The 21,831-nt window shown below is 51.4% G+C and overlaps 1 protein-coding gene across 1 annotated transcript in view; it reads left to right on the top strand.

The window, feature by feature from the left end:
• The window catches only part of Gas6 (growth arrest specific 6), a 29,733-nt gene extending 10,173 nt beyond the window's left edge, over positions 1–19,560 (top strand). The window contains exons 4-15 of the mRNA XM_028766381.1: positions 610–672; positions 5,186–5,308; positions 6,559–6,681; positions 7,764–7,886; positions 8,737–8,858; positions 9,893–10,011; positions 10,214–10,403; positions 13,295–13,459; positions 14,492–14,660; positions 16,529–16,701; positions 18,084–18,312; positions 19,027–19,560. Coding sequence (XP_028622214.1) covers positions 610–672; positions 5,186–5,308; positions 6,559–6,681; positions 7,764–7,886; positions 8,737–8,858; positions 9,893–10,011; positions 10,214–10,403; positions 13,295–13,459; positions 14,492–14,660; positions 16,529–16,701; positions 18,084–18,312; positions 19,027–19,181 — 1,754 coding nt within the window. The 3' untranslated portion in view covers positions 19,182–19,560. The remainder of the gene's footprint in view (positions 1–609; positions 673–5,185; positions 5,309–6,558; positions 6,682–7,763; positions 7,887–8,736; positions 8,859–9,892; positions 10,012–10,213; positions 10,404–13,294; positions 13,460–14,491; positions 14,661–16,528; positions 16,702–18,083; positions 18,313–19,026) is intronic.
• Positions 19,561–21,831: the final 2,271 nt, after the last annotated feature.

The following is a 21,831-nucleotide window of genomic DNA, read 5'->3' as shown; positions in this document are numbered from 1 at the left end:
CACTCAGGGTGTCCTCTGAGGCCCCACACCAGCCCAAAGGCCTTGGGTCATCTCTCTGCCAAAGCAGAGGGAGCTAGTTAGTCTACCTATACATCCTAACTGCTTACGTGGTCCACACGTGGCCTTTCCACACGTGGGCAATCAACAGTGGCCTACTGAAGGACCAGATGGAGTAGCTGGGCACCAGGGCACACAGCCATCACATGTTGCAATGCCATGCTTCTGGCTCCCCTTGAAAAACACACGAGTGTGTCAGATCTAGTGCCCTCCAGGCTTCAGGTTCCTTAAGAGTGCATCTGCCTGCAGACTAAGGACAGTATCCTTAGTCCTGCCCGGATCATTGTCCAGCTTCAGCCAGAGTCACACTTGCACTGCAGCTCTTGCTGGTCTGTGTGATAGGAGGATCCAGCACTCACCGGTTCTGGGCTCAGTGTTCTGTCACACTGGTACACCTTCCTGCTGTACCTGCTAGGCTCCCTGACAGGTAGACCCTGCACTCACTGGAGATCCATGCTGTCCGGGTGAAAAGAAACTGTGTCATTTGACCCTGACTTGGACAGCTGCTCCACCCCAGGGACGAACAGTGACTGTGTTGTCTGTTTCTTGCAGAGTGCATGAGAAAATATGGCAGGCCTGAAGAAAAAAACCCGGATTTTGCCACATGCGTTCAGAGTAAGTGTGCCCTCCTGCCTCGCTTGAGGTGCATCCTGGGTAGCTGGGGCTCAGTTATAGTTGGGATAAGGCTGCTGAATGAAAAGCTGTCCGACCCTCCCCAGTCGATTTCTTGGACTCTTAATTTTCTTTTTAAGGAAGTAAGCACATCTTGGTTTGGTTTCTAAGGAACAATAAATGTACACGTCATCGGGGGTTAAATAGTCTGTAGAGCGGAAAGCGTTTCCCTGCTACACATCACATGGGCAAGACCCCCTTTCAGCTCTCTGTCTGCAACCTGAAATGGCTTTTTCATATCTGTATCACCCCATCCTCAACCACCCCCTGATCGGAGTCCCTTCCCAGGCGAGGACAATCACATGTCCTATCAGATGTCAGCTGCCTTGAGGCAAGTTGATTGACCGGCTTTGGGGTTTTGTTTCTGTTATCATTAGCTAGAATGATGTCCTATGCATCTGTCCACAGTTCTGCCTCCTGAGAAAGGGTCAAAGACAAATGTTTTAATTAATTATTTTATTTATTTACTTATTCACTTTACATCCCATTCACTGCCCTTCTCCCAGTAAGCTCCTCCCACAGTCCTTCCTCCCCACCCCCCAGGATGGTCATTTCTTTCCTTATACTTTCTAATTTGTTGGTACATATGAAATTATTGTCTCCAGACAGTCACCTTTGTCCCCAGTGCTCTGATGGGTTACTCTATTGTTTGGGTTGGTGGCTAGGATTGTGGCTTCAGACCCTCTTAAGATGTTTTGAATTGCAATGACATCCTCTGGTGGGGCGGGAGGTGGCCTGGAAGAAGAGGATGGGATTGTACTTCCAGAGCCTGTCCCTGAGCTGACTAGAGGAGAAAACCGCCTGTGTCTGCTGGTGCCAGATATGTTAAATTCATTTGCCAGAAGCCTTGCCAGATGCCTTACCAGATGAGGCTAACACAGAGCTGCCTCCTGCCTGGCTCTGATCATCACAGGACCCATGAGCACCCACCTGAGCTGTGCCTCTCCTGAAGGCTATACAAAAGTGCCTGATGACCTGCATATCCTTCTGCTGGGGCATGGGAAGATCAGGCCAAGGCTAAGCTTCCCAGCTCTGCAGGCTGCTGCCCTTTGTACCTGTTCCTCACCCTGCTGTCCATAGAATGTCATAGCCTGAGTTCTCTGGTCATCCGGTTTTTTTTTTGTTTGTTTGTTTGGTTGGTTGGTTGGTTGTAGTTGTTTTTTTTTTGTTGTTGTTGTTAAAAATTAAAGCAAATGTTTTTGCAGGCTCCATTCTGGCAATTTCTAGAGAGCTCAGACCTAGCCCTAGGCAAACCTTGGCCATAGCGGGTCTTCTGGAAGCCCATTACTTCACCTCATGGGGGCTGGTCACCATGCCAACAGCAACTAGAGTGACAGGGAGAAGCCATAGTTTAAGCATGGACTCTGCCCGCTTGGTGCCAGGAAGAGCATTGGCTTCTGTTCCATTCCTTTCTCATAAGCCATGCCTGGTTCCCTGCCATATCCAATGGGATCCTCTTGACAGACAACATCAGGTCATCAGGATTTTCCAGGGGTCTGGGCTCCTTGCTGGGCCCACAACAAAGGGCCTGGATTGGACAGGCTGGGTACCCAGGTCCTGACTTGTCACCTGGTGAGCCAGCTCACACTTCGAAGCCACACAAAGGACCCAGGATAAACTGTTAACATGAGAATAGCAGCTTGCCTGTGGAAAGCTAAGCAGCCCCCCTCAGTGACTGCAGAACAGTGTCCACTCTTTCACCTTTCAGGAATGTGTCTGTGGAGAAGTTCTGGGCACCTGCCAAGGGTCAGACATTGGACTTGGTAAATTTCCAACAGGAAAAGAAATGACATGTGGTGGGTGATATTTCTCTAGGGATGGAGGGACAAGGGTTTTGGTATTGGCTCTGTGTCGGGGGACTCTCTTAAGAATAATATTACTCCATTGGAAGTTGGCACTGCATCATCCCTCGGCCTAAGGACAGATTTTGCAATGGGTAGATGTGGCTTTCTTGGCCAAGTTAACCGTCCCTTATGCCAAATTTGCCAGTGTAAACTTTAGAAATAAATTTAAGCCTCCAAGCAGACACTTAAGTTAGCCGAGCACCGCGTCCTGGCTTCAGGTGGACTCCCACAAGTCCATGCAGCTGTGGGACAATGAGACCCTCCAGTCCTGACCCCTCACTCACGGACAACTCTGACTTTACCCAGCCCTTACTTGCTTAAGGAAAAATGATATTTTATAATGATCTGCCAACAACCACTCTGAAGAAATCAAAAATAGTCGAAGACTCACAGGCATACTGTTGGCTGTAATTTGTGCAAACCCAGCAGACTTCGGATGTAAGCGTGGAAGGGCCAGGGTGGGGGCCGCGGTGGGGGGAATCAGATCGCAGAGCTTCCCTGAGAAGCCTCAACTTGCTTCCGAGGCTTGCCGTGGGTTTGGCACCCAGCCCAGCTGGCCCTGGACAAGTGGAGGCTTCCAGGAATGAGGCTAACCTGAAAAGCCTGGAGGAGCTTCTGCATACATCTGGGAAATCCAGAGGCTGGCCCCTGCCTTATGCCTGGTGTTCCCCCCTGTCCCTTCCAGGAAGCAACTCTTTGATAGAGTTTAGGTGTGGAAGGCAAGAGAGCACCTGTGGGGAGGACTCCCAGGAATGGAGCAAACACTGGTGTGGGTGACCTGGAAGACTTGTGACATCCTGCTAGGATGACCTCCAGGAGACAGTGGTCAGTGTTTCCAGTTCCCTCTGGCTTGGCCCGAAACGGCTCCCTGTAACTCAAGAAGGAACAAATGCTGGCTTCAGACCTACATTGGCAGCAAATAGGCTAGAGATGGCCCAAGAGCTGACACCAAGAATCAAAGTCAGAGAAGTGAATTATCATTGACTCTCAAAATGACTGTTCACCGACTGAAAGCAGAGGAAGACCAAATACGCATCTCACAGTCGTTTCCTCAAAGAGGGACAGCTCAGGCTGGTCCTCAGCTCTGGGGTCTCAGCTTTTCATGTACTGCAGAGGGCCCACCCAGCCCAGAACTTCCTGTTAGGAACCTAGTAGAGTGTAGCATCACCTGCCAGTACAAGGCATGGGCTGATGACAAAACATACAAGTATGGCTATGCTCTAGGAGCGCTGGATCATATGACTCCTGCCCTTGGATGCAGATCTGGTGGGGACTGGGGTGGCCAGCTGATGCTGACCGCACTCTAGAGGACAGGAGGGAAATGGGGTCAGTTACCCTCATCCAATCAGAGCTCTGCGTGTGCCGTCTGGAGTCAGCCCCATTTCATATCTTCTAGTAGGGAAACTTTAGAGCCAGTCTTTGGCCAGGCAATAGATAGGGCATACATACATCAAGGAGAAGGAATCCGAGAACATGAAGATGTTTAACAGGTGGCATAATACCTCTGGGTGAAGGAATGAAGGTCCAAGTGGGGGGCCAGTCTGGACACTGATCGGGGCTGGGAAATGGCACCTCTGATACCCCCATGTATCCCTAGACCCTCTAGAACAGCACTTCTCAACTTGTAGGTTATGTCCTCTCTGAGGTTGAATGACCCTCTCGTAGGGGTCACCGAAGACCATCTGAAAACCTAAGTTCTTATGATTCATAGCAGAAGCAAAATTATGGTTATGAAGTAGCAGTGAAATAATATTACTGTTGGGTGGTCACCACAACATGAGGAACTGTATTAGAGGGTGGCAGCATTAGGAAGGTTGAGAACCACTGCTTTAGAATGATCTAGCTTGTTGGTACACAGGAGCCACCCCCACCCATCCCATCCAGGCAGACTGAAGATTCTTCGGATGGTGCAGAGCGAAGGGCCCAGGGTTCCTATCCTCTGGGTCATGCCCACATCTGGTCAACCTCTGAAAGGGCTCTTTGAGAACAGGATATAAGAATGGCTCTGTCTGTGACTTCCAACCTTGGGGTTGGAGCACACACTGAGTGTTCCTGCTCCCACGTGAGGCATGGTGCAGGCTGTGTCTGGAGGTCTCAGACGTGTTCCTAAGGTACTCCACGGAGGACAGTGACATTGAAAGATCTTTTAACTGAAAGGTTGAAGCTGTGTGGCTCAGTCACCCATGTCTTGTTTGGCTGACCACTGCACACCTGACATGACGCCTCAGTGGTGAGATCCTGTATGTTTGTTTGGCAGTAGTGCTGGGCTCTAAAAAGAGCCTGTGGCCTATTGTGTCCAAGTCCTCTAGAGGATCTTGAAGACCCGTTTCCTGGGAGGCATGAGCCAGCAGTCCCTCTTTGCATAGCCTGGTGACAGCCCCTCCCAAGTAGACCTGGGTGGTGTTGCTGGAACTGGTCCCAGTGCCTTAAAAGTTTCTCACATTTGTTTCTGTCCCAAGGTTGGACCCTCCATCACAGCTTAGCCTGCTTTGGAACTCCTGGGAGCTCCACTGGGGCCCCCACCAGGGGCTCCGACCACCCCCAACTATATGAGGTGATGGGGCTCTCAGAGAAATCCTGAATGGCTTTTGTTTTTGTATTCTCCAACTCAGACTTGCCTGACCAATGCACCCCAAACCCTTGTGATAAGAAGGGGACTCAACTCTGCCAAGACCTCATGGGCAACTTCTTCTGCCTGTGCAACGAAGGCTGGGGAGGCCGGCTCTGTGACAAAGGTCAGTCCACACCCCACCTTCTCTCTGCCCCACCTACTCCTCACCACCTACCCAAGACTGGGAACCCAGCTGTTACAGGAGGTATTAGAAAAAAGGCACGTCCAGCTAGCCCCCACCCTGGCTGCCATGTTCCCACTCTAAGTTCCCGCACTAATGGCGGCACCAGCTGGCCAGTGGTGCCAGGCCGGGACCCACGAGACGTTGGTGTGGCTGTTGCCTCCAGCCCCCCAAACCCAGGGAATATCCGCCACCCTCATGCAGTAGATATAACAATTCCAGTACCCAGTAGAAATAAGACTCTTAATGCTTAAAGATTAACCAAATAGATTTATATATCAGCAAATACTCAATACACTAGAAGCCCACACAATTAGAATTGTTATCCCAGTTACCTGACCTTTTGATATGAGTAACTACCTGAGACTAACTAGAGACACGAGGGTGATGTCCGAAGCCATCTTGCCTCTCCTCTTCCTCCTCCTCCTCCTCTTCCTCCTCCTCCTCCTCCTCCTTGTCCACCTCTCTCCTCCCTCCCTCAAACTCCCTCCACCTCCCCATCTACTGCCCAATCACCGGTTCTAGCCTTTATTTTACAAAGTAAGGTGGGCAGAAGGCTCACAAGCAGTCACCTGTGTACTGATTCACTCTTCCTCTGCAGCCCCTCCCGGGAAAGCGGGATTAGCATCAAAATACAAGACCAAGGCTAACACCTAGCCATCCCTATAGTCGGCTCTGTATCTGCATCCCTCTTGGGAATCCTTTGCAGGTCCAGGGTGGGATGGTGCTCTACCTGAAAATCTTCTGAATACATCAGCCCTGAGGTTTATCCTCCAGAGCTGCAGGGTCCAGAGAGCATTTTGGGGACCAGGATTGGAGTGAAGGAAATGCCACATGGATCTTAGCGCCCAGCTGATGATTTACTTGGGCGCTGGTGTGACGTAAAGTTGAGAACAAGATAGCAGAGCCTGCTGAGTTTTCCACTCAGGGCAGCCCTGCTGTGTCCCCAGGTCATCTGGATAGATCTGTTCACGGTGCTAGACTAGGCTGTGTATAGGTCTCATGACTGCTGGGCACTGATTGATGGGACCATTTTGTCCCCTTGTGCACCCAGGGACCCTTAGAACCAAGTGTATGGCTTTCCCCATCAGCAGTAGTTCATGTCTCTCTGGCCCTCACACAGTCTACCGTATTTACCATGAGGCCAGCAGGGAAGTACCCGGGTAGAAGCCCCTCACTTTCTTCACATCCAGATGTCAATGAGTGTGGCCAGAAGAATGGGGGCTGCAGCCAGGTCTGCCACAACAAACCAGGAAGCTTCCAATGTGCCTGCCATAGCGGCTTCTCTCTTGCGTCAGATGGCAAGACCTGCCAAGGTAAGGCCCTGGCTGTGCAATTACACCTCACCTGACTTCCTATCCTGGGGAGGGGTGGTGGGGATGAGTGTCCTTTGGAGATGGTCCAGTCCAGCATCATGAATGTGACTCCCTAGATCTGAGAGCAAGGGCAAGAACTGGAGACGCCCATCCACTAGTGCTTCTGAGGGACCTTCCAGCCCACAGAGCCTGCAGCCAGCTGTGTAGTCACAAGGCCTAGACCTCTGCGAGTGAATACAGGGAACTCGAGGGGTGACAGGCCCCCCAGTACCCCAGTGTACCTGCCATACCTCCCAGCTCCCTCTACCCTACTCGCAAGAACACAGAAGCAGATGGGTCTTCCCCATTGTGTGGTCCCATTTCCATTCAGTCCAGATCAGGGGGCCTGTGGACACCCAGAAAGTCATCTCAAATGTCCCATGTTTTATCCCTGTGTTGATTTAGGGTATAGACGAATGACACAGATAGACCCAGAGTATCTGAGTCACTGAGGCTCACTAGGACTGGGCCACAACAACCTTTGTGGGTGGTCCAGATGGATGCAGGGGGTGAGAGCAACTCAGGGTTTGAACACAAATATCTCACCCAGCATGGAAAAAGAAAAGAGTATTTTTATCCTCTGCAGAGTTTACCTCTGACAATCCCAAAGATTATTCTTAGAGGGTATGATTGTAGAACTCTTTCACTGTGTCCTCGTAACTAAGTGTATGGAGATGCATTTGGGGATGTATAGGCCTTCTCTCCCATGTCCTCCTTATTCAAGGAACAGAGGTCCTCTCTTTGTGGCTCTCGTCTCTGGCCTTGGCCAAGGGACATAGCTCCCACACTTCAGTAGCAGGTTGAGGACACTTACCTTGTGTTCTGGATCCTGAGCAATGCCGTCTACATTCTACCCAGTGTGGGGTAAACAGCATGTGGTCCCTAGGCCCACCATCACTTGATACCCACGGTGAAGGCATGGTGCCTTCCTCCCGTTCTCTACCCTCCTGTCTCGGGGCTGTTCTTGCCCCCTAGCCCCAGTGCCCGCTGCAGCTATCCAAGACCGACCTGTACAGCCTCGGCCTGGCTGGCTTTGCTTGCAGATATAGACGAATGTACAGACTCAGACACCTGTGGGGACGCGCGCTGTAAGAACCTGCCGGGCTCCTACTCCTGCCTCTGCGACAAGGGATACACATACAGCTCCAAGGAGAAGACCTGCCAAGGTACCCATGCCACAGCCACCCACGTTACTTCCATCTTTGATGCTTAGCCTAGGACACATGTTGGTCACTGCCTGAGCGAGGACCGCATTGCTTCCTTGGTGACAACCATCATCAGGTGTTCAGGAAGCCATTGTACACAGGAGGGCTGGGAAAATGTCAGAACCTCCTGGGAGAGTCTGTGTAGCTTCAGTGTAGAGGGCCCCTAGAGTGAGCCCTCCGTCTCATCCCCTTATCCCGCCCCATTGTGTTCATGCATGTATAAACACAGACCATGCTCTCATGCCTGTGTGTGTTCCCGTGAACTCAAATGAGCACACACCCATGTGTCTTTATCCTTCTCTAGCCTGCAGTAGAGGAAGGGAAGTCCCTGAGTTCTTGGTAGACTTGGGCTGCATCAGCAGTGAAAGGGGAGGGATGGGGAGGGGGACCTGTGTTCCCCTCTCTCTTTGGAGGTTCACCATGTCCCAAGGGCAGAGACTCTCCCTCCACAATCACTCCTGTCTGAGAGCTGCAGGAGACTCCAAGAGATTCCCTATGGGAGCCCCGAAGAAGGGCTGAGCCCCCAGGGAAGGGAACATGAAGCTAAGAGCCCAAGGAGATCCTGACTCTGACTGTTCTCCGAAATCCACACAGACACCCATGGTCCCTCCATGTCTGGGCTGGGCAGTCTGAGCACTGTCTTCAGATATCTTCAGTTCTTCATTTCTCTCTAGAAAGCAGGGACCTAAGAGACAGGTCTCCAAGATAACAGGCTGAACAGTGATGTCCACAGAGTCTCTAGGAGGAGTAAGTGGGTTGCACACAGTGTCTGGCGCCTTCCCGTGCCTACCGTGAGTCCCTTTGTCGGCAGATGTGGACGAGTGTCAGCAGGATCGCTGTGAGCAGACCTGTGTCAACTCCCCAGGCAGCTATACTTGCCACTGTGATGGGCGTGGGGGCCTAAAACTGTCCCCAGACATGGATACTTGTGAGGTAGGTGACCGTAGTGCCCACTAGATGGCCTCGTGGAGCCCCAGTGCTGTGCTCTGAATAGGACCGTTTGTTACTAATGGGTCATGGGAAGAAACTTTCTAGAGACTTAGTTGACTGAAAACTCCTACTAGCTCCAAGGACCACAAGGCTGGCCAAACCTTTTTTGTTGTGGTGATGAAATCTCCATGGCAACTCCCCACTCTCAGCTACAGGGCTGGATGGTGTAGACCCAAGGTGTGATATGTTCATACCAGGATATACAGAGCACACACACACACACCATTCAGGGCTTTATATCAAGTAAACTGCAGGGCAGTTGTTCATTGATGGCATTTTCTGAAAGACAGCAGCAAGGACTCTGAGTGACCAGGTACCATGACAACTTTGCGAGTCAGAGAGACCTGGGAAACTGGAGAAACATTTTTCAACTATGAGCCTGAAGTCCAAATCATTGGGCACTCTCTGTCAAGCTGCCCTTGCATGAGATAGTATCCTCCTATCCTAGGCTAAAGGGCCAGGCAACCAGCACTTACTGGTCCCTGCCTCAGCTCCCTGCTGGCCAGTGTGGCAGTACAGGACCATCGTGTCCCTCAGGCTCAGCCTGCTCTAATTCCGTCCTCTCTCATCAGTGGGAAAGCCTGCAGCATAAAGCAAGGCAGTTTCTTGAACCGTAGTCTTCAAAGTCTTAGTGTTCTGTTCGTTTTGTAATAGTATACTAAAAATGAATTTTTACTATTCTCTGTGTTCTTCTGAGTTTGACACATTTAATAATTTTAGCTCCAGCGGCAAATAAAAACAGATGAGGGGAAAGGGTGATAATGGAAGGAAGAATTCAGGACCCTGGACCCTGCCTGGAGGCACCAACATGAGCTGGGTCAATACAGACTCCGTGATTTCTGGGAGTGGGCTAGCCTTGGGATTCTAGAAGGTCAGAGGTGACCTTCTAGATACCCAATGTGACCAGGACCTCAAAAGTTACTTGAAAGGCATCTACAGGGCATCCCACCCCCTAACACCATCATATCTCATGGCAGGACATCTTACCATGTGTCCCCTTCAGCATGGCCAAGAGTGTGAAGTCCTTGTACCTGGGCCGCATGTTCAGCGGGACCCCTGTGATTAGACTGCGCTTCAAGAGGCTTCAGCCTACCAGGTGAGAAGCCAGGCGCACAGGACAGCAGAGCCCAGGTGAGAGAGCTGATCCAGGAGCCCAGATCCACCTGAGACTTCTGAGAGAACCACTCCCCACATTCTGGAAAGTACCACAGGAGCCAAAGTCTACCTGGGCCCAGGGCCCCAGGCAGCCCTGCCGCACCTGCCTTGTGCCTCAGTTTGTTTCCTGGGTCTGTTTCCAGGCTGCTGGCTGAATTTGACTTCCGAACTTTTGACCCTGAAGGAGTCCTCTTCTTCGCTGGAGGCCGTTCGGATAGCACCTGGATTGTCCTGGGCCTCAGGGCGGGGCGGCTTGAGTTGCAGCTTCGGTACAATGGTGTCGGGCGCATCACCAGCAGTGGGCCAACCATCAACCACGGCATGTGGCAAACGGTAGGTGGAAAGCCAAGGCTATCCCTGGCATTTGGTGCTGGGTGTGACCCAGGGGCAGGACACCTGCTTTAGTTAACCCAGAGCTTCTGCTTCATTGGCTGAGTGTGGCTTACTCAGAAAGGGCCTCATGTGAGAACCATGCAGCTTTGGCCTAGAAGATACTAGAATAACTGCTTGAGGATGGCTAAGCATTATGGGATACCAGAGGGCACAGGTACAACCAACTCAAAACACGCATGCACCTGAGCTGCTGGGGCCAGACTCCTTTGCTCATCTGCTCACAGGGGATTCTTCTGCCCTCAGCTCTGACTGCTGTTCCCACTGGAGCTGGGGTGATGCACAGTGCTCCCACTCCCCACCCCCCAACATGCACACTGGAAACATACCCTATACTTCAGGCAGTAAAACAGGTTTGGGAATTAATGTTTGGAAGAAGAACAGACATGATTTTTTTTTCCTCTTAGCAATGAAGACACAATGTTTTACTTTGTAGACAAGTAAGGCTCCCCTGCCATCTCTCCAGTTACCAAGTGCTGTCTGTTCTTCTTCCTGACTTTGAGCGATCAGTGTCTCTGTAGCAGCAGAGGGAAGGGTCCACGAGGAACGAAGCCAGGGGAGAGGGTTCTCTCTACACAGCCATGGGGACAACCCTGGAATAGGACCCAGGAAAGGACAGCTGTCTCGAAGAGTAACTGGGACATGGTACTGTCTAGATGACAACTCACACACCCTAAACTCATGGCTCAATAATAGAACAGCCCAAGAGGCCAAGGTCTGCCCCTCCCAGTGTTCCCTGACCAGCCGTTCATACTCTACCCTTCTGATAGACTGGGTTAGATACTAAGTATACCTGTCACATCATGTCTAGTGTACATTCCCACAAGGCTTCAAGTTGATTATTCAACATTACTCCATCCTAGACACCAATATTTAGGGGTTAGAAATTTTTAACATATGTATGCTCTTCCAACTACAGCACTAGCATGGGGATTGCCACGCTATAGACAGCTCACTGGCTGAGCAAGGGTGAGGCCGGAGGTGTTTAAGATTGGCTACCTCAGGGCTGAGGATGAGCAAAGGACACTATGCTTCAAGAGGCATCAGGACATGGAGCACGTCGTAGGTAGCAGAGAGGTTGAGTTGAGGTCGCATCGGCCACAGAGGTGGGGGTGGGAGTCATGTATACCATGGAGGTAGACACACCAATGGAAGATCCAGAGTGAACTGACATTCAGACCTAGGCTGCACTGAAGACATATTGGGGTTTCTGCTGTAGAAATCTGGAAGCCGGTGAAGGCTGTGGGCAGGTGCAGGAAGTGCTAGTTCTTCTTTAGCAACAATTATCCCATCCTCTTGGGCCATTATGGGCACTTGGCCACAGTCACCTGTGCTGGCCAGGTGGGCTGCCAGACCAGGTAAGCAGACAGGCGGGGCCCTGTCCTGGGTGTCGGACCACGTGATGCCTCTGTAGTGAGCAAGTTAAGTACTCTCTTCTCATGTAGTGGAGAACCCGTCATCAGTAAAACACAGTTTGTTCACCCAGCACAGCATCTACCACCTAGACACAGTGCACACTGTGCTCACCTTGAGCACAGCCAATAGTGCGTCGTCACCAACTTTGGGATAAAAGTCTTCCAGATTGGGACTCTCTGCCATAAGGGCTTATTTTATGGATCCCAGAGTCAGTGGCACTGTTGGGTGGAAGTTTGTCATCTGCATGACACTGGATGAGGGGCAGCCAGGAGCTTCATTTTCTGGTCCTGGTCCTCTGGAGCCTAGACAGCAGAAGACCCATTGCTAAATCAAATGAGATCAGCTCAGGGCTTACAGTACTGACATAGGGCACACAGCCTATGTCTAACCCATGCTGATATCCTGCTCACAGGAGCCGTACTGGCTGGGGTCAGAGCCGAGAGACCTAAGCTTGTTTAATCAGGGAATTTTAGCTTGATGACAAGCTTGTACAAAAGCCAGGGTCATAGTGCCCTTCACAGTGTGGTCTGTGGTGTAGGACATGGGGCCTGGGCTGCAGCTGTTATCTGACACTGTGTTTATGTCACGTGTGGTGAGAACAGTTCAAACATGGAGCTGGCATTAGATTCAGTCTGGCTCTGACCCAGCACTTGGCAGGACTCAGGTTCCCCTTTGTAGCCTGGAAGTCCCTCACAGACACACAGGCCTCTGAGGGCAACTCTCTGTGCCGGTCCATAGCGTCCAGGGTCTCAGATGTGAAGAAGACCTTACTTAGAAGACAGAGTGAGTGAGCAGGTCTTACCTCACTTTACCCAAGACAGGTTAGACTGCGGTTAATACGCTGTGCTTGTCTTAGAGCAGGCACCGTAGACAGCCAGGCTGTGGTTTCTTGTGAGGTTTATACCCCATCAGACACGGCTCTCAAGTTCTTTCAAACCAGAATAAGCATAAACAGGACCTTTCTGTGACTGCCTTCTAGAAAAAGCTATGTGTTGTTTTGACATTAATGCCAAATGTGTTGGGGAGGCTGGCCCTCTTCACTGGATGCTCTTGCCTCCACTTTCAGGTCTCTGACCTGTGAGCTCATGAAGGGAGAGCCACAGTAGTGACTTCCTCTGAGGAAAGAAGGGTGCGGGGAGAACCCAGGCCATGAACAAGGCTTAGCTCCTCCTGGATACAGGTGACGTAGTGTGGTCTTCTGAGGTCAGACTTCCTAGACCAAAGAACTTGGACATTGTTTCCCCTGAGGTCAGGTGCCCTTGGCCCAGGTGACACCAGCATGTCTCATATGTCAGGCTCCTAAACACAGGTAGCATGGCATGGCCGTCACTGAGGTCTGGTGCACTTGATCCGGCTGATCTGCTCTGAGGCCTTACAGAAGTGACCATCCACTTGAGCCCTCTGCCTGACCCTTTCAGATCTCTGTGGAAGAGCTGGAACGTAACCTTGTCATCAAGGTCAACAAAGATGCCGTAATGAAGATCGCGGTAGCTGGGGAACTGTTCCAGCTGGAGAGAGGCCTGTATCACCTCAACCTCACCGTGGGTGGTATTCCCTTCAAGGAGAGTGACCTCGTCCAGCCGGTAAGTCCATTCCCGACACGGAGGAGGATGCAGCTCAGGCCTGGCTGTGCTTACAGGGGTTTGCCCTCTCACTGAGCCCAAGTCTTACAATAGCAAGGTGCCACAGGATCTCCATGCTGGCAGCCACTCAGTGGACAGCAATAACTATTGATGTATTATGCATCAATCTCCGGCCACCTCTCATGATACTAAGTTAAGTTTTCATCTGACTTCATAACCAAAAAAAAAATTATTTTGCAGTAAAGAGAAAGCATGTCATTTTGACAAAGGGAATAATAAACTTTTTTGGATGTACCATTTTGGGTTGCTAGCCATACCTAGATTTCTAGTGGGGGAAGCTCTAATGATGATTTTATTATATTATTATATTATTATTTGCCATTTTTCAAAGTCCTGTTTCTTTCCGTCCTGTGCCATGCCTGACCTTCGTTCCTCATTTGTCTCTGAGCCCAGTGGTTAGAACCCTCGTTTGGGGGACGGCAAAACCCGCTGCAGATAGAAACCGGCTTGGTAGCTCACAGTGACTCGGTCTCTAACATCCAACACACTGTTGCAGATCTGTGACACATAAGGGTGACCTGATTTGATGATGTAATAGTTTGCACACTGAGCGTGTGGTCAAGCTGGGACTGGCATCCCTTCCCCTGGGCTGACTTTTCTAGCTATGCTTTGTTGGCCCGAGTAAGGAAGGGGCAAGGCACAATCACAATAAAATGCTCCCGACTGGCGCAGTCAGGTGGCAGGTACCTTGTCCTCCCACCCACAGTCACAGACAGAGCAGGTGGCTGCCCCACCATCACCTGTCTTCCTGGCCTGCATGGATAGAGGTGTCCTGAAATGTTTTGAAAATTGAAGAGCTCTCTCGTGAAAACTCCCTAAAGTTGTGTTTACGCTATAGATTCACACACACATAAGCCAGAGGGCCCTGCCTGCAGATCATGTAGTGCTAGGGCAAAACCGCTCTTGCTCTAGTCTGCCATTATGGTGTCCTAGCTCCGGAAGCCGCCAGGAGTCAGTCATCTGTCTTTCCAGATTAACCCTCGCTTGGACGGGTGCATGAGGAGCTGGAACTGGCTGAACGGGGAGGACAGCGCCATCCAGGAAACAGTCAAGGCAAACACAAAAATGCAGTGCTTCTCTGTGACAGAGAGGGGCTCCTTCTTCCCAGGGAACGGATTTGCCTTCTACAGCCTCAACTACAGTAAGTGGGTGTCGCCCTACCTAGGGCTAGCTGTGCTGGGACTTCTAGGCAGCTATATGCTGAAGTATATGCACCCTACCTCAGTGAGTGCCAGGGACAAGCTGGTTACCCACAGGTTACCCACAGGCTGGGGTAGGGCTCAGCAGGGCAGGCAATGTCCAGCTCCCAGGACAGCTCTCTGGACTTCACATGGGAGAGGAAGTAATGGAGACACAGTCCAACGGCTAGAAGTGAATGGGCAAGCCCAGAGAGAACCTGGAAGAAAATCTGGATGGTCAACCTTGGACATGTCTGAATGCGTGTGACAGTGCTCAGAAGTGTGCCAAGCCTTCGCTGGCTGGGGACTTCATGAGGTTTATAAATCAGAGAAAGTTTAGAGGTGGAAAGAGGATGTAGCAGGAAGTCAGGAGGGTCAGCCTTTATCACCCTTGGAAGGGGCCTGCAGCCGGTGCTCAGGCCCACAGGGAGATAAAGCGGAGCTGACAAATTGCATCCTGCTGTGCTCCTCGAGGATGTGGTAGAGGAGGGGGGTGCATGAGATCTGCCGCTCTTTGATGAATGGGTATGGCAGTGATGGAAACTTATCCTCCAGTCCTGAGCATGACCAAAGACGCACAGGTCTGGCACTCAGCCCTTACGCTCCTTTAAACGAGAGCCCATAATTTATTAAAATACAGTAGCCACTGAGGATCATTTGGGGCCGCCCATCCTCAAGTTCTGAGAGAGAGTTACGATGCCTGGTGAGTCACCAGACTGAGAAAATGCATCAGACAGGCAGAGTCAGGTGTCTTGGTCAGTCACCTGCTAGGTGGGATACACTTGGCCTCTTCTGTCAGGAGACAGTGTTTTTATTCTTTCTTTTTGCAATCTGTCTTCATATACTTGATAAACTATTGAGAATTGACCCTGTGGATATCATCTAGTACAGGATAGAGAACTTGATTTGATTATGAGTGGGGAGGAGACCCCAGGCTAGCCTCAGCACCCTCTGGTATACTATAGAGGGCAGTGAGGTGGACTCTGTCTGTGCCGACAACCTGGATTCACTCCCAGAGGCCTCCTCTACTCCATGGAGTTCTCGAAGTACAGATTTAAATATGAAGACTGAGGGTTTCATCCCGCCCCCTAATAATCACGACATGCCGCATCACGCAGCTGCGCCGGCACCCATGAGTATTATATGGAAATAAGTTCACGAGGCTCTGGACCGCTAAGCCAAGGCACCCAGACCACAGACAAACATAGGGCCTGCTGGAGTGATGCACCTCACAGCATCTATTCCCAGTCACACACGAGCGTGACCTCAAGTTCTCCAGCCAACTTGCATGCTATAGAGTCTCCTGGAGCTGGAGAAGGGAGGTTAGCACGTTGGCTGTGACTGTTGAAGGTGCTTTGAGAACTGCAGGAGGAGACGATGGCCCTTGGTGCTGAAGTTGTAGCTCCCTGGATAGGTTTTGTTACCCAGAGGACACTTGAGGTGGGGAGAAGCCATCAGACGTCCCCAATGCCCACGGGTTGATAGTCTACATCAGTGCTGGAGTTCTCAACTCTGTTCTGCATGCTGAGGAAATAGAAGGTGCCACGCGGAGTCACCTGCCACTGACAGGGTCACTGCTAGCACTGGTGGGGGACAAACAAATCGTCCCCCTCTGTGGCCCTGGTCGAGTACCACTCAACAGACATGTTGAGACACTGGCAGGTCTTGGGGTACAGCCTTGTTGTGTGCTCTCCACTTGCCTTCTTACCAGGAGGTCCCCTCCCAGAGTGTGCAGAGCTGTCTGTCGTTCCCTGTGCTCCGGTCCGGGGTGCTGCTCACTCTCGTCTCTGTGCCGCTTGAATTCCCTTGTGATGGGCCGCTTTCATTGCAGCCCGAACATCGCTGGATGTCGGCACAGAAACCACCTGGGAAATAGATATTGTGGCTCGGATTCGGCCTGCCACTGACACGGGGGTGCTGCTGGCACTGGTCGGGGACAATGATGTCATCCCCCTCTCTGTGGCCCTGGTCGACTACCACTCTACAAAGAAGCTCAAGAAGCAGGTAGGATTGAACGGGGCCAGCTTTGACTAGGACGTGCTGACCGCAGAGCAACCCTACCCCACCCCCTTTGACCTCAGTGAAAATCCTGAGAGACACCCATTCGTCCCTGGCACCAAGCAGTGAGGAAAGGTCCTGAGGCCCCCATTCACTCTCTGGGATATTGACTCATTGAACTCTGCCCTGCCCTGGAGACACCTTCTCAGATCCAGATCTGAGTACACACAGCTACGGTCCCCTCTGACTTTGGGGACAAGGTTGCTATGCAGTCACACAGACACAACTGTACGGTGTGGGCTACTGCTGGGCCATAAGTGTGGGGTGTCTCACAGGAGCACTGAGCCATACATACAGGAGTCAAATAATGTCACCAGCACACTGAGATTTCCACTTCCTTTCAGAGGCACTACGAGCCTAGCCATAAGCTCCGCTAGCGTCTCAGATGATGAGGATGGGTAAGGCCCTGGATTCAGCTGCCCCTCAGGCAGAGCTCTACTTCATTGCAGGCTATGTCCAGTGGCTCCTCAGCCAGGCAACCATATCAAGCCACTGAGTCCAGCTATCTGCTTATAGGACATGAGGCTATTGAAAGAGAAAGGAAAACCATCTTCTTCTCTCCCATGTTCCTAAGAGGGATGTTCAGACAAGAGGGTTTCTATCTCCGTTTACCCAGGCCGTAGAGCCCTGCTTGCTACTTAGACTAACCAGCAACAGGGTTAATTTCCATGATACATGCCACCAAGAGTCCCAGGCTTCATGCTGCCAGGAGTCTCAACCCACCCCTATCATGTGTGATCCTCAGACCAAGGCTCTTGCCAGCAAAGACTATTCACCCCAGAGAGAGCAGGCAGGGTGTATGATCTTCCCCAGTGCTGGTGCCACCGGGCTACAGCTGACAAATGTATCCTGTTACACCTGTTACATCCTTTTAAGAAGTCAGCTCAGGCTGGGGAGGGGTGACCCATGCCCTCAGCTTTCCAGGGACTTCAAAAGGTTTTGCCTGCGCTGTGTGTATAGGCACCATGTGCCCATGGAGACCAGGAGAGGGCAGCAGATCCCCTGGAATTGGGGTCAGAGATGATTGTGATCAATATGGTTGCTGGAAGAAAATGAAAGTCCTCTGTAAGAGCAGCATGTACTCTAACCACTGAGCCATCTTCTCCCATCACCTTCTAGCTGCTCCCTGCTTTGCATTCAAAGAAACCAAGCCCAGGGAAGAACAAGGGTGCCTAGACATCCTCAGAGGTAGGGTTACCATACACCCTAAGAAGGGACTAGTGTACAAAGACCAGAGGCTAGTAAGACACAACAGCAAGCCTATGGGGTCAGCCTCAACCGGGATAGAGGACCCCTATATGACTCCTTTGCTTCTCTGTCCCCGGCAGTTGGTGGTCCTGGCAGTTGAGGATGTTGCCCTGGCACTAATGGAAATCAAGGTGTGTGACAGCCAGGAACACACCGTCACTGTCTCTCTGCGGGATGGTGAGGCCACCCTGGAAGTGGATGGCACTAAGGGCCAGAGCGAAGTGAGCAGTGTGCAGCTGCAGGAGCGACTGGGCACACTTAAGACACATCTGCAGGGCTCTGTGCGCACCTATGTTGGAGGCCTGCCAGGTAGGAGCACTCTGGCTGACTTGCTTCACACGGGGGCTGTGACGATGATTGTGACACAGGGTTCTGGTCACCAGAACTATAGGTCGTCCTACTCACTGGCTTCTGTACTAAGGTTATAGTGAGGGGTCTTAACAGTTCGATCCTTCCTCTGGGCAGGCATTTCTCTGAGCTATCCATTGAAGTGTTGTCTGGGAGCCCAGGAGCCCAAACACAGAGGGGACGGTTACCAGGTGATGCAAAATGGGGTACCTGAATACTTGCAGGCATCTGTAGCTTTAGTAGCTGACAGTGTGACTGCCCATCCACACACATCTACCAGAAGCTAGCAAGGACAGCCAACAGCATCCTGTTTGCATACACAGGCAGGACTGGTATGGGGGTAGCAGGTATGCACAGGACTTTTACCTTTAGCAAACCGCAGACTCCCTGCCCTAACGGGCAGGTATTTAGTTTTAACCAATAAGAATCAAGGGCATTGAAACTCACAAGACACGGAGATACTCAACAGAACATCGGCTGCAGGCCTAGGGGCCATTGCTTTATGCATGTAAGGTCTGCATCCCCCATGATATAATAACAAAAAGGGGACCACACGCCCTACCCTTCAGAGAGTGTGGGCAGGGCTGGCCCTCAGCGATATGGAGGGTGGGGAGTCCTGTGTGGCCGGGCTTGAGCTCCCTCCGTTGGCTCAGTGTTTGCTCTCCCGCTGCTCAGAAGTATCAGTGACTTCTGCACCCGTCACTGCTTTCTACCGTGGATGCATGACTCTGGAGGTGAACGGGAAGACCCTGGACCTGGATACGGCCTCATACAAGCACAGTGACATCACCTCCCACTCCTGCCCACCTGTGGAACATGCCACACCCTAGACTGGGCTGCGAGAGGTCAAAAAACGAAGCAGGGTTTGGACACACAGCACTGGCTCCTCTCGAAAGGTCCTGTAACACTGGAGCAGGTGGGCTACCGCCCTTGTGGCGTTTTGTTTTTTTTTTTTTTTTTTTTTTTGAGATCTTTCTTTTTTTTGCCTTGTAACATATCTGTACATAATGGGACTGGGATCAGGTCACCGGCTGCTCACGGAGAGCTGCATGGCCTGGTGGGAGCTGGCTGGAAGGGGCTGGACTGGAGGGTCTGGCAGTTTGCAGCAGAACGGATGTGAAGAAAATAATTCTCTATTATTTTTATTACCACATGCTTCTTTCTGATTCTAAAATATGGAAAATAAAATATTTACAGAAACCTTTTTAACCCTGTGTTGGTCACTGTCTGTCCTAGAAGAACTGCTTTGGGGGTAAATGCACTTTGAGAGTATTGTACCGGAAGCCCACAGCTGGATGTCTTTTCCTGGGACCCCCAAGTCCCAGAACAGACAGCTGTGGACTAGCTAGGATCCTCTCCTCACACAAATGATGCTCAGAGCTAAAGTCAGGGTTCACAGCAAACTGCAGACCCTCCATGTACTCTGCAAATGGAGACCAAGTTCTGCCTGGCCCTGCTGTCAGTCCCACACATAGAAGCCTTCTTAGGACTGCCCCTGACAACCAAAATGTGGGGGCGGCACCTGTATAGATTCTCCCTGTCTTTCCCTATATGGGCCATTTGCCTCTTGTCTGTCCCTGTTCCAAGGCTTTGAGCAGAGCCAAATGAACTAAGCCCTTGCTGGGCTACAGGACACTCAAAAACACAGCCACTTGCTCAGTGTCTCCGAGCTGCCATTTTTCAGAAGAAAAGTTTGGGGAAGACTGATTTTCTTTAACCCTAGCACCCTGTTAGCTCTGGTGAAGACAGGGCAGGAACAACACTGTTGAGCACAGCTCCCAGAAGTACAGTCCCACCCAAGATCCTGAGCCTGCTCGTTTGTCCTCAGGCCGCCTCAAATGCCTACAACCCTCTAGAGGTCAGCTCTGTCTTCAGCTGGTGAGGCCGCATCCCCTTAGACCTTTAATGGTTTCCCCTTGTGTCGGAGGCGATTCTGGAATGTTCTCATGGAATGTTCTCACGAACGTCCTCCAACCACCCCCAATTCTCTCCAGGTCATGGGGCCAAGAACAGAGTAGGAGAAACATGCTGGTTTGGAACTAGACCACACAGACATGCAGGGAGCGGGCACATACTTGGCATTCCTTATCTGCCTTGGGGAGGCACCACTGTGGGAAGAGCACAGACACCTCTCTTCTCTGATGATCCATCCTCAGCCTCGGCTGGCACCAAGCCTTATACCAAACAAAGCCATAATCCATCTGCCAGCTTCCCACCACTGGCATCTCTCTTCCCTAAGTCCAGGTGGCCAAACTCCGGAGCCCCAGGGAGAGCATCAGGAACCTTTGAGGAAGGATGATGCAGACTTTGAAAGAAGAGAGTAGGCCACATTGTGTGGTCCGTGGTCTGAACTGGTTACAAAATTGTCTCTTTTTCCAGGGAAGGGCTATCATCTCCTTTGAGCTGTAGTCATTGTATCCTTGAGGTTGCTTTCTTGGGCCTGGGTATGCAGGACCTTTGTCTGCACCCCATCTTCCCCTGGGCTCCATTACACCCCTCTCAAAGATAATCTGATAAATATGTCTCCAGGTTTTTCCAAATGCACCCAGGGCAAAGATCACCTATTAGGAACCACTGCTGCAGGACAGACTGTTTTACTGTATTTTCCAAAACACACAAATCCTGCAGATCACACATTGAAACAGAAGGCTAAGTGATCTCACTGGAAGATACTGGAGACACCCAGGATCACAGGGTCCCTTGTCCAGAATAGACAATGACTTCTTACAGGTAGAGGGACCAACCAAGAGAGATGCAAGCAGAGGACCCAAGCAGGCCCAGTAGAACAGCTTCTGCTGATCAGAAGGGACACGCACACAGAGGCATGCCCTCGGACCAATGCCATCTATGGCCACACTATTGCTACTGGGTCTTAGCAGGGCTATAATGGCTCAGTGACCTGCAGGGAAGATGGTACAAGTGGAACCCCAACTCAGGCCGATCTGGTAAGGTGAAGGAGCTCAGCGGGTACCATAGCACAGACCCAGAAATAACCCCATCTCCCATCAACTCAAAATCAGCTGCAACTGATAGATTCGGTGACAAAATGAATGGCCACGAGCAAACTTCACCACCCAGAGCAGAAGCCAAGCACAGGGCAGACCCTCGGGCAGCACAATTCGAAGAGGCAAAGCCATTGAGGGATGAACCACTGAACATACAGGCTCCAGCTGGCTTCCCAGCCTCGTCCACACAAAGGCAAGGACCCTGTCGGTGTATCTGGCCACACTATAGATTAGTGTGGGTTACAGGGGCTGCTCTGGAGACTGGGATGCAGGGCCTTACATTCTCTGTGGCAGGGATGAGGAAGACAGACATTCTTGTGGCAAGGAGCAAGATGGTTGACCTTGGGAGTTCAATATTTCTTAATAGTTCCTGGCTCCAGTGGGCATGGGCTCTATACCCAGACAAGCAGTTTTGTTGTTCTAAGAAGGCCCCAGGGCCAGCTTTATGTTCAGAAGTAGAACCCCTTGGACCCGG

Source organism: Grammomys surdaster, unplaced genomic scaffold (genome assembly GCF_004785775.1).
Source record: "Grammomys surdaster isolate TR1022 unplaced genomic scaffold, NIH_TR_1.0 167, whole genome shotgun sequence".
Lineage (NCBI taxonomy): Eukaryota > Metazoa > Chordata > Mammalia > Rodentia > Muridae > Grammomys > Grammomys surdaster.
The sequence above is the reverse complement of the archived record's forward strand: the minus strand, read 5'-3'. Positions and strand labels throughout refer to the sequence as shown.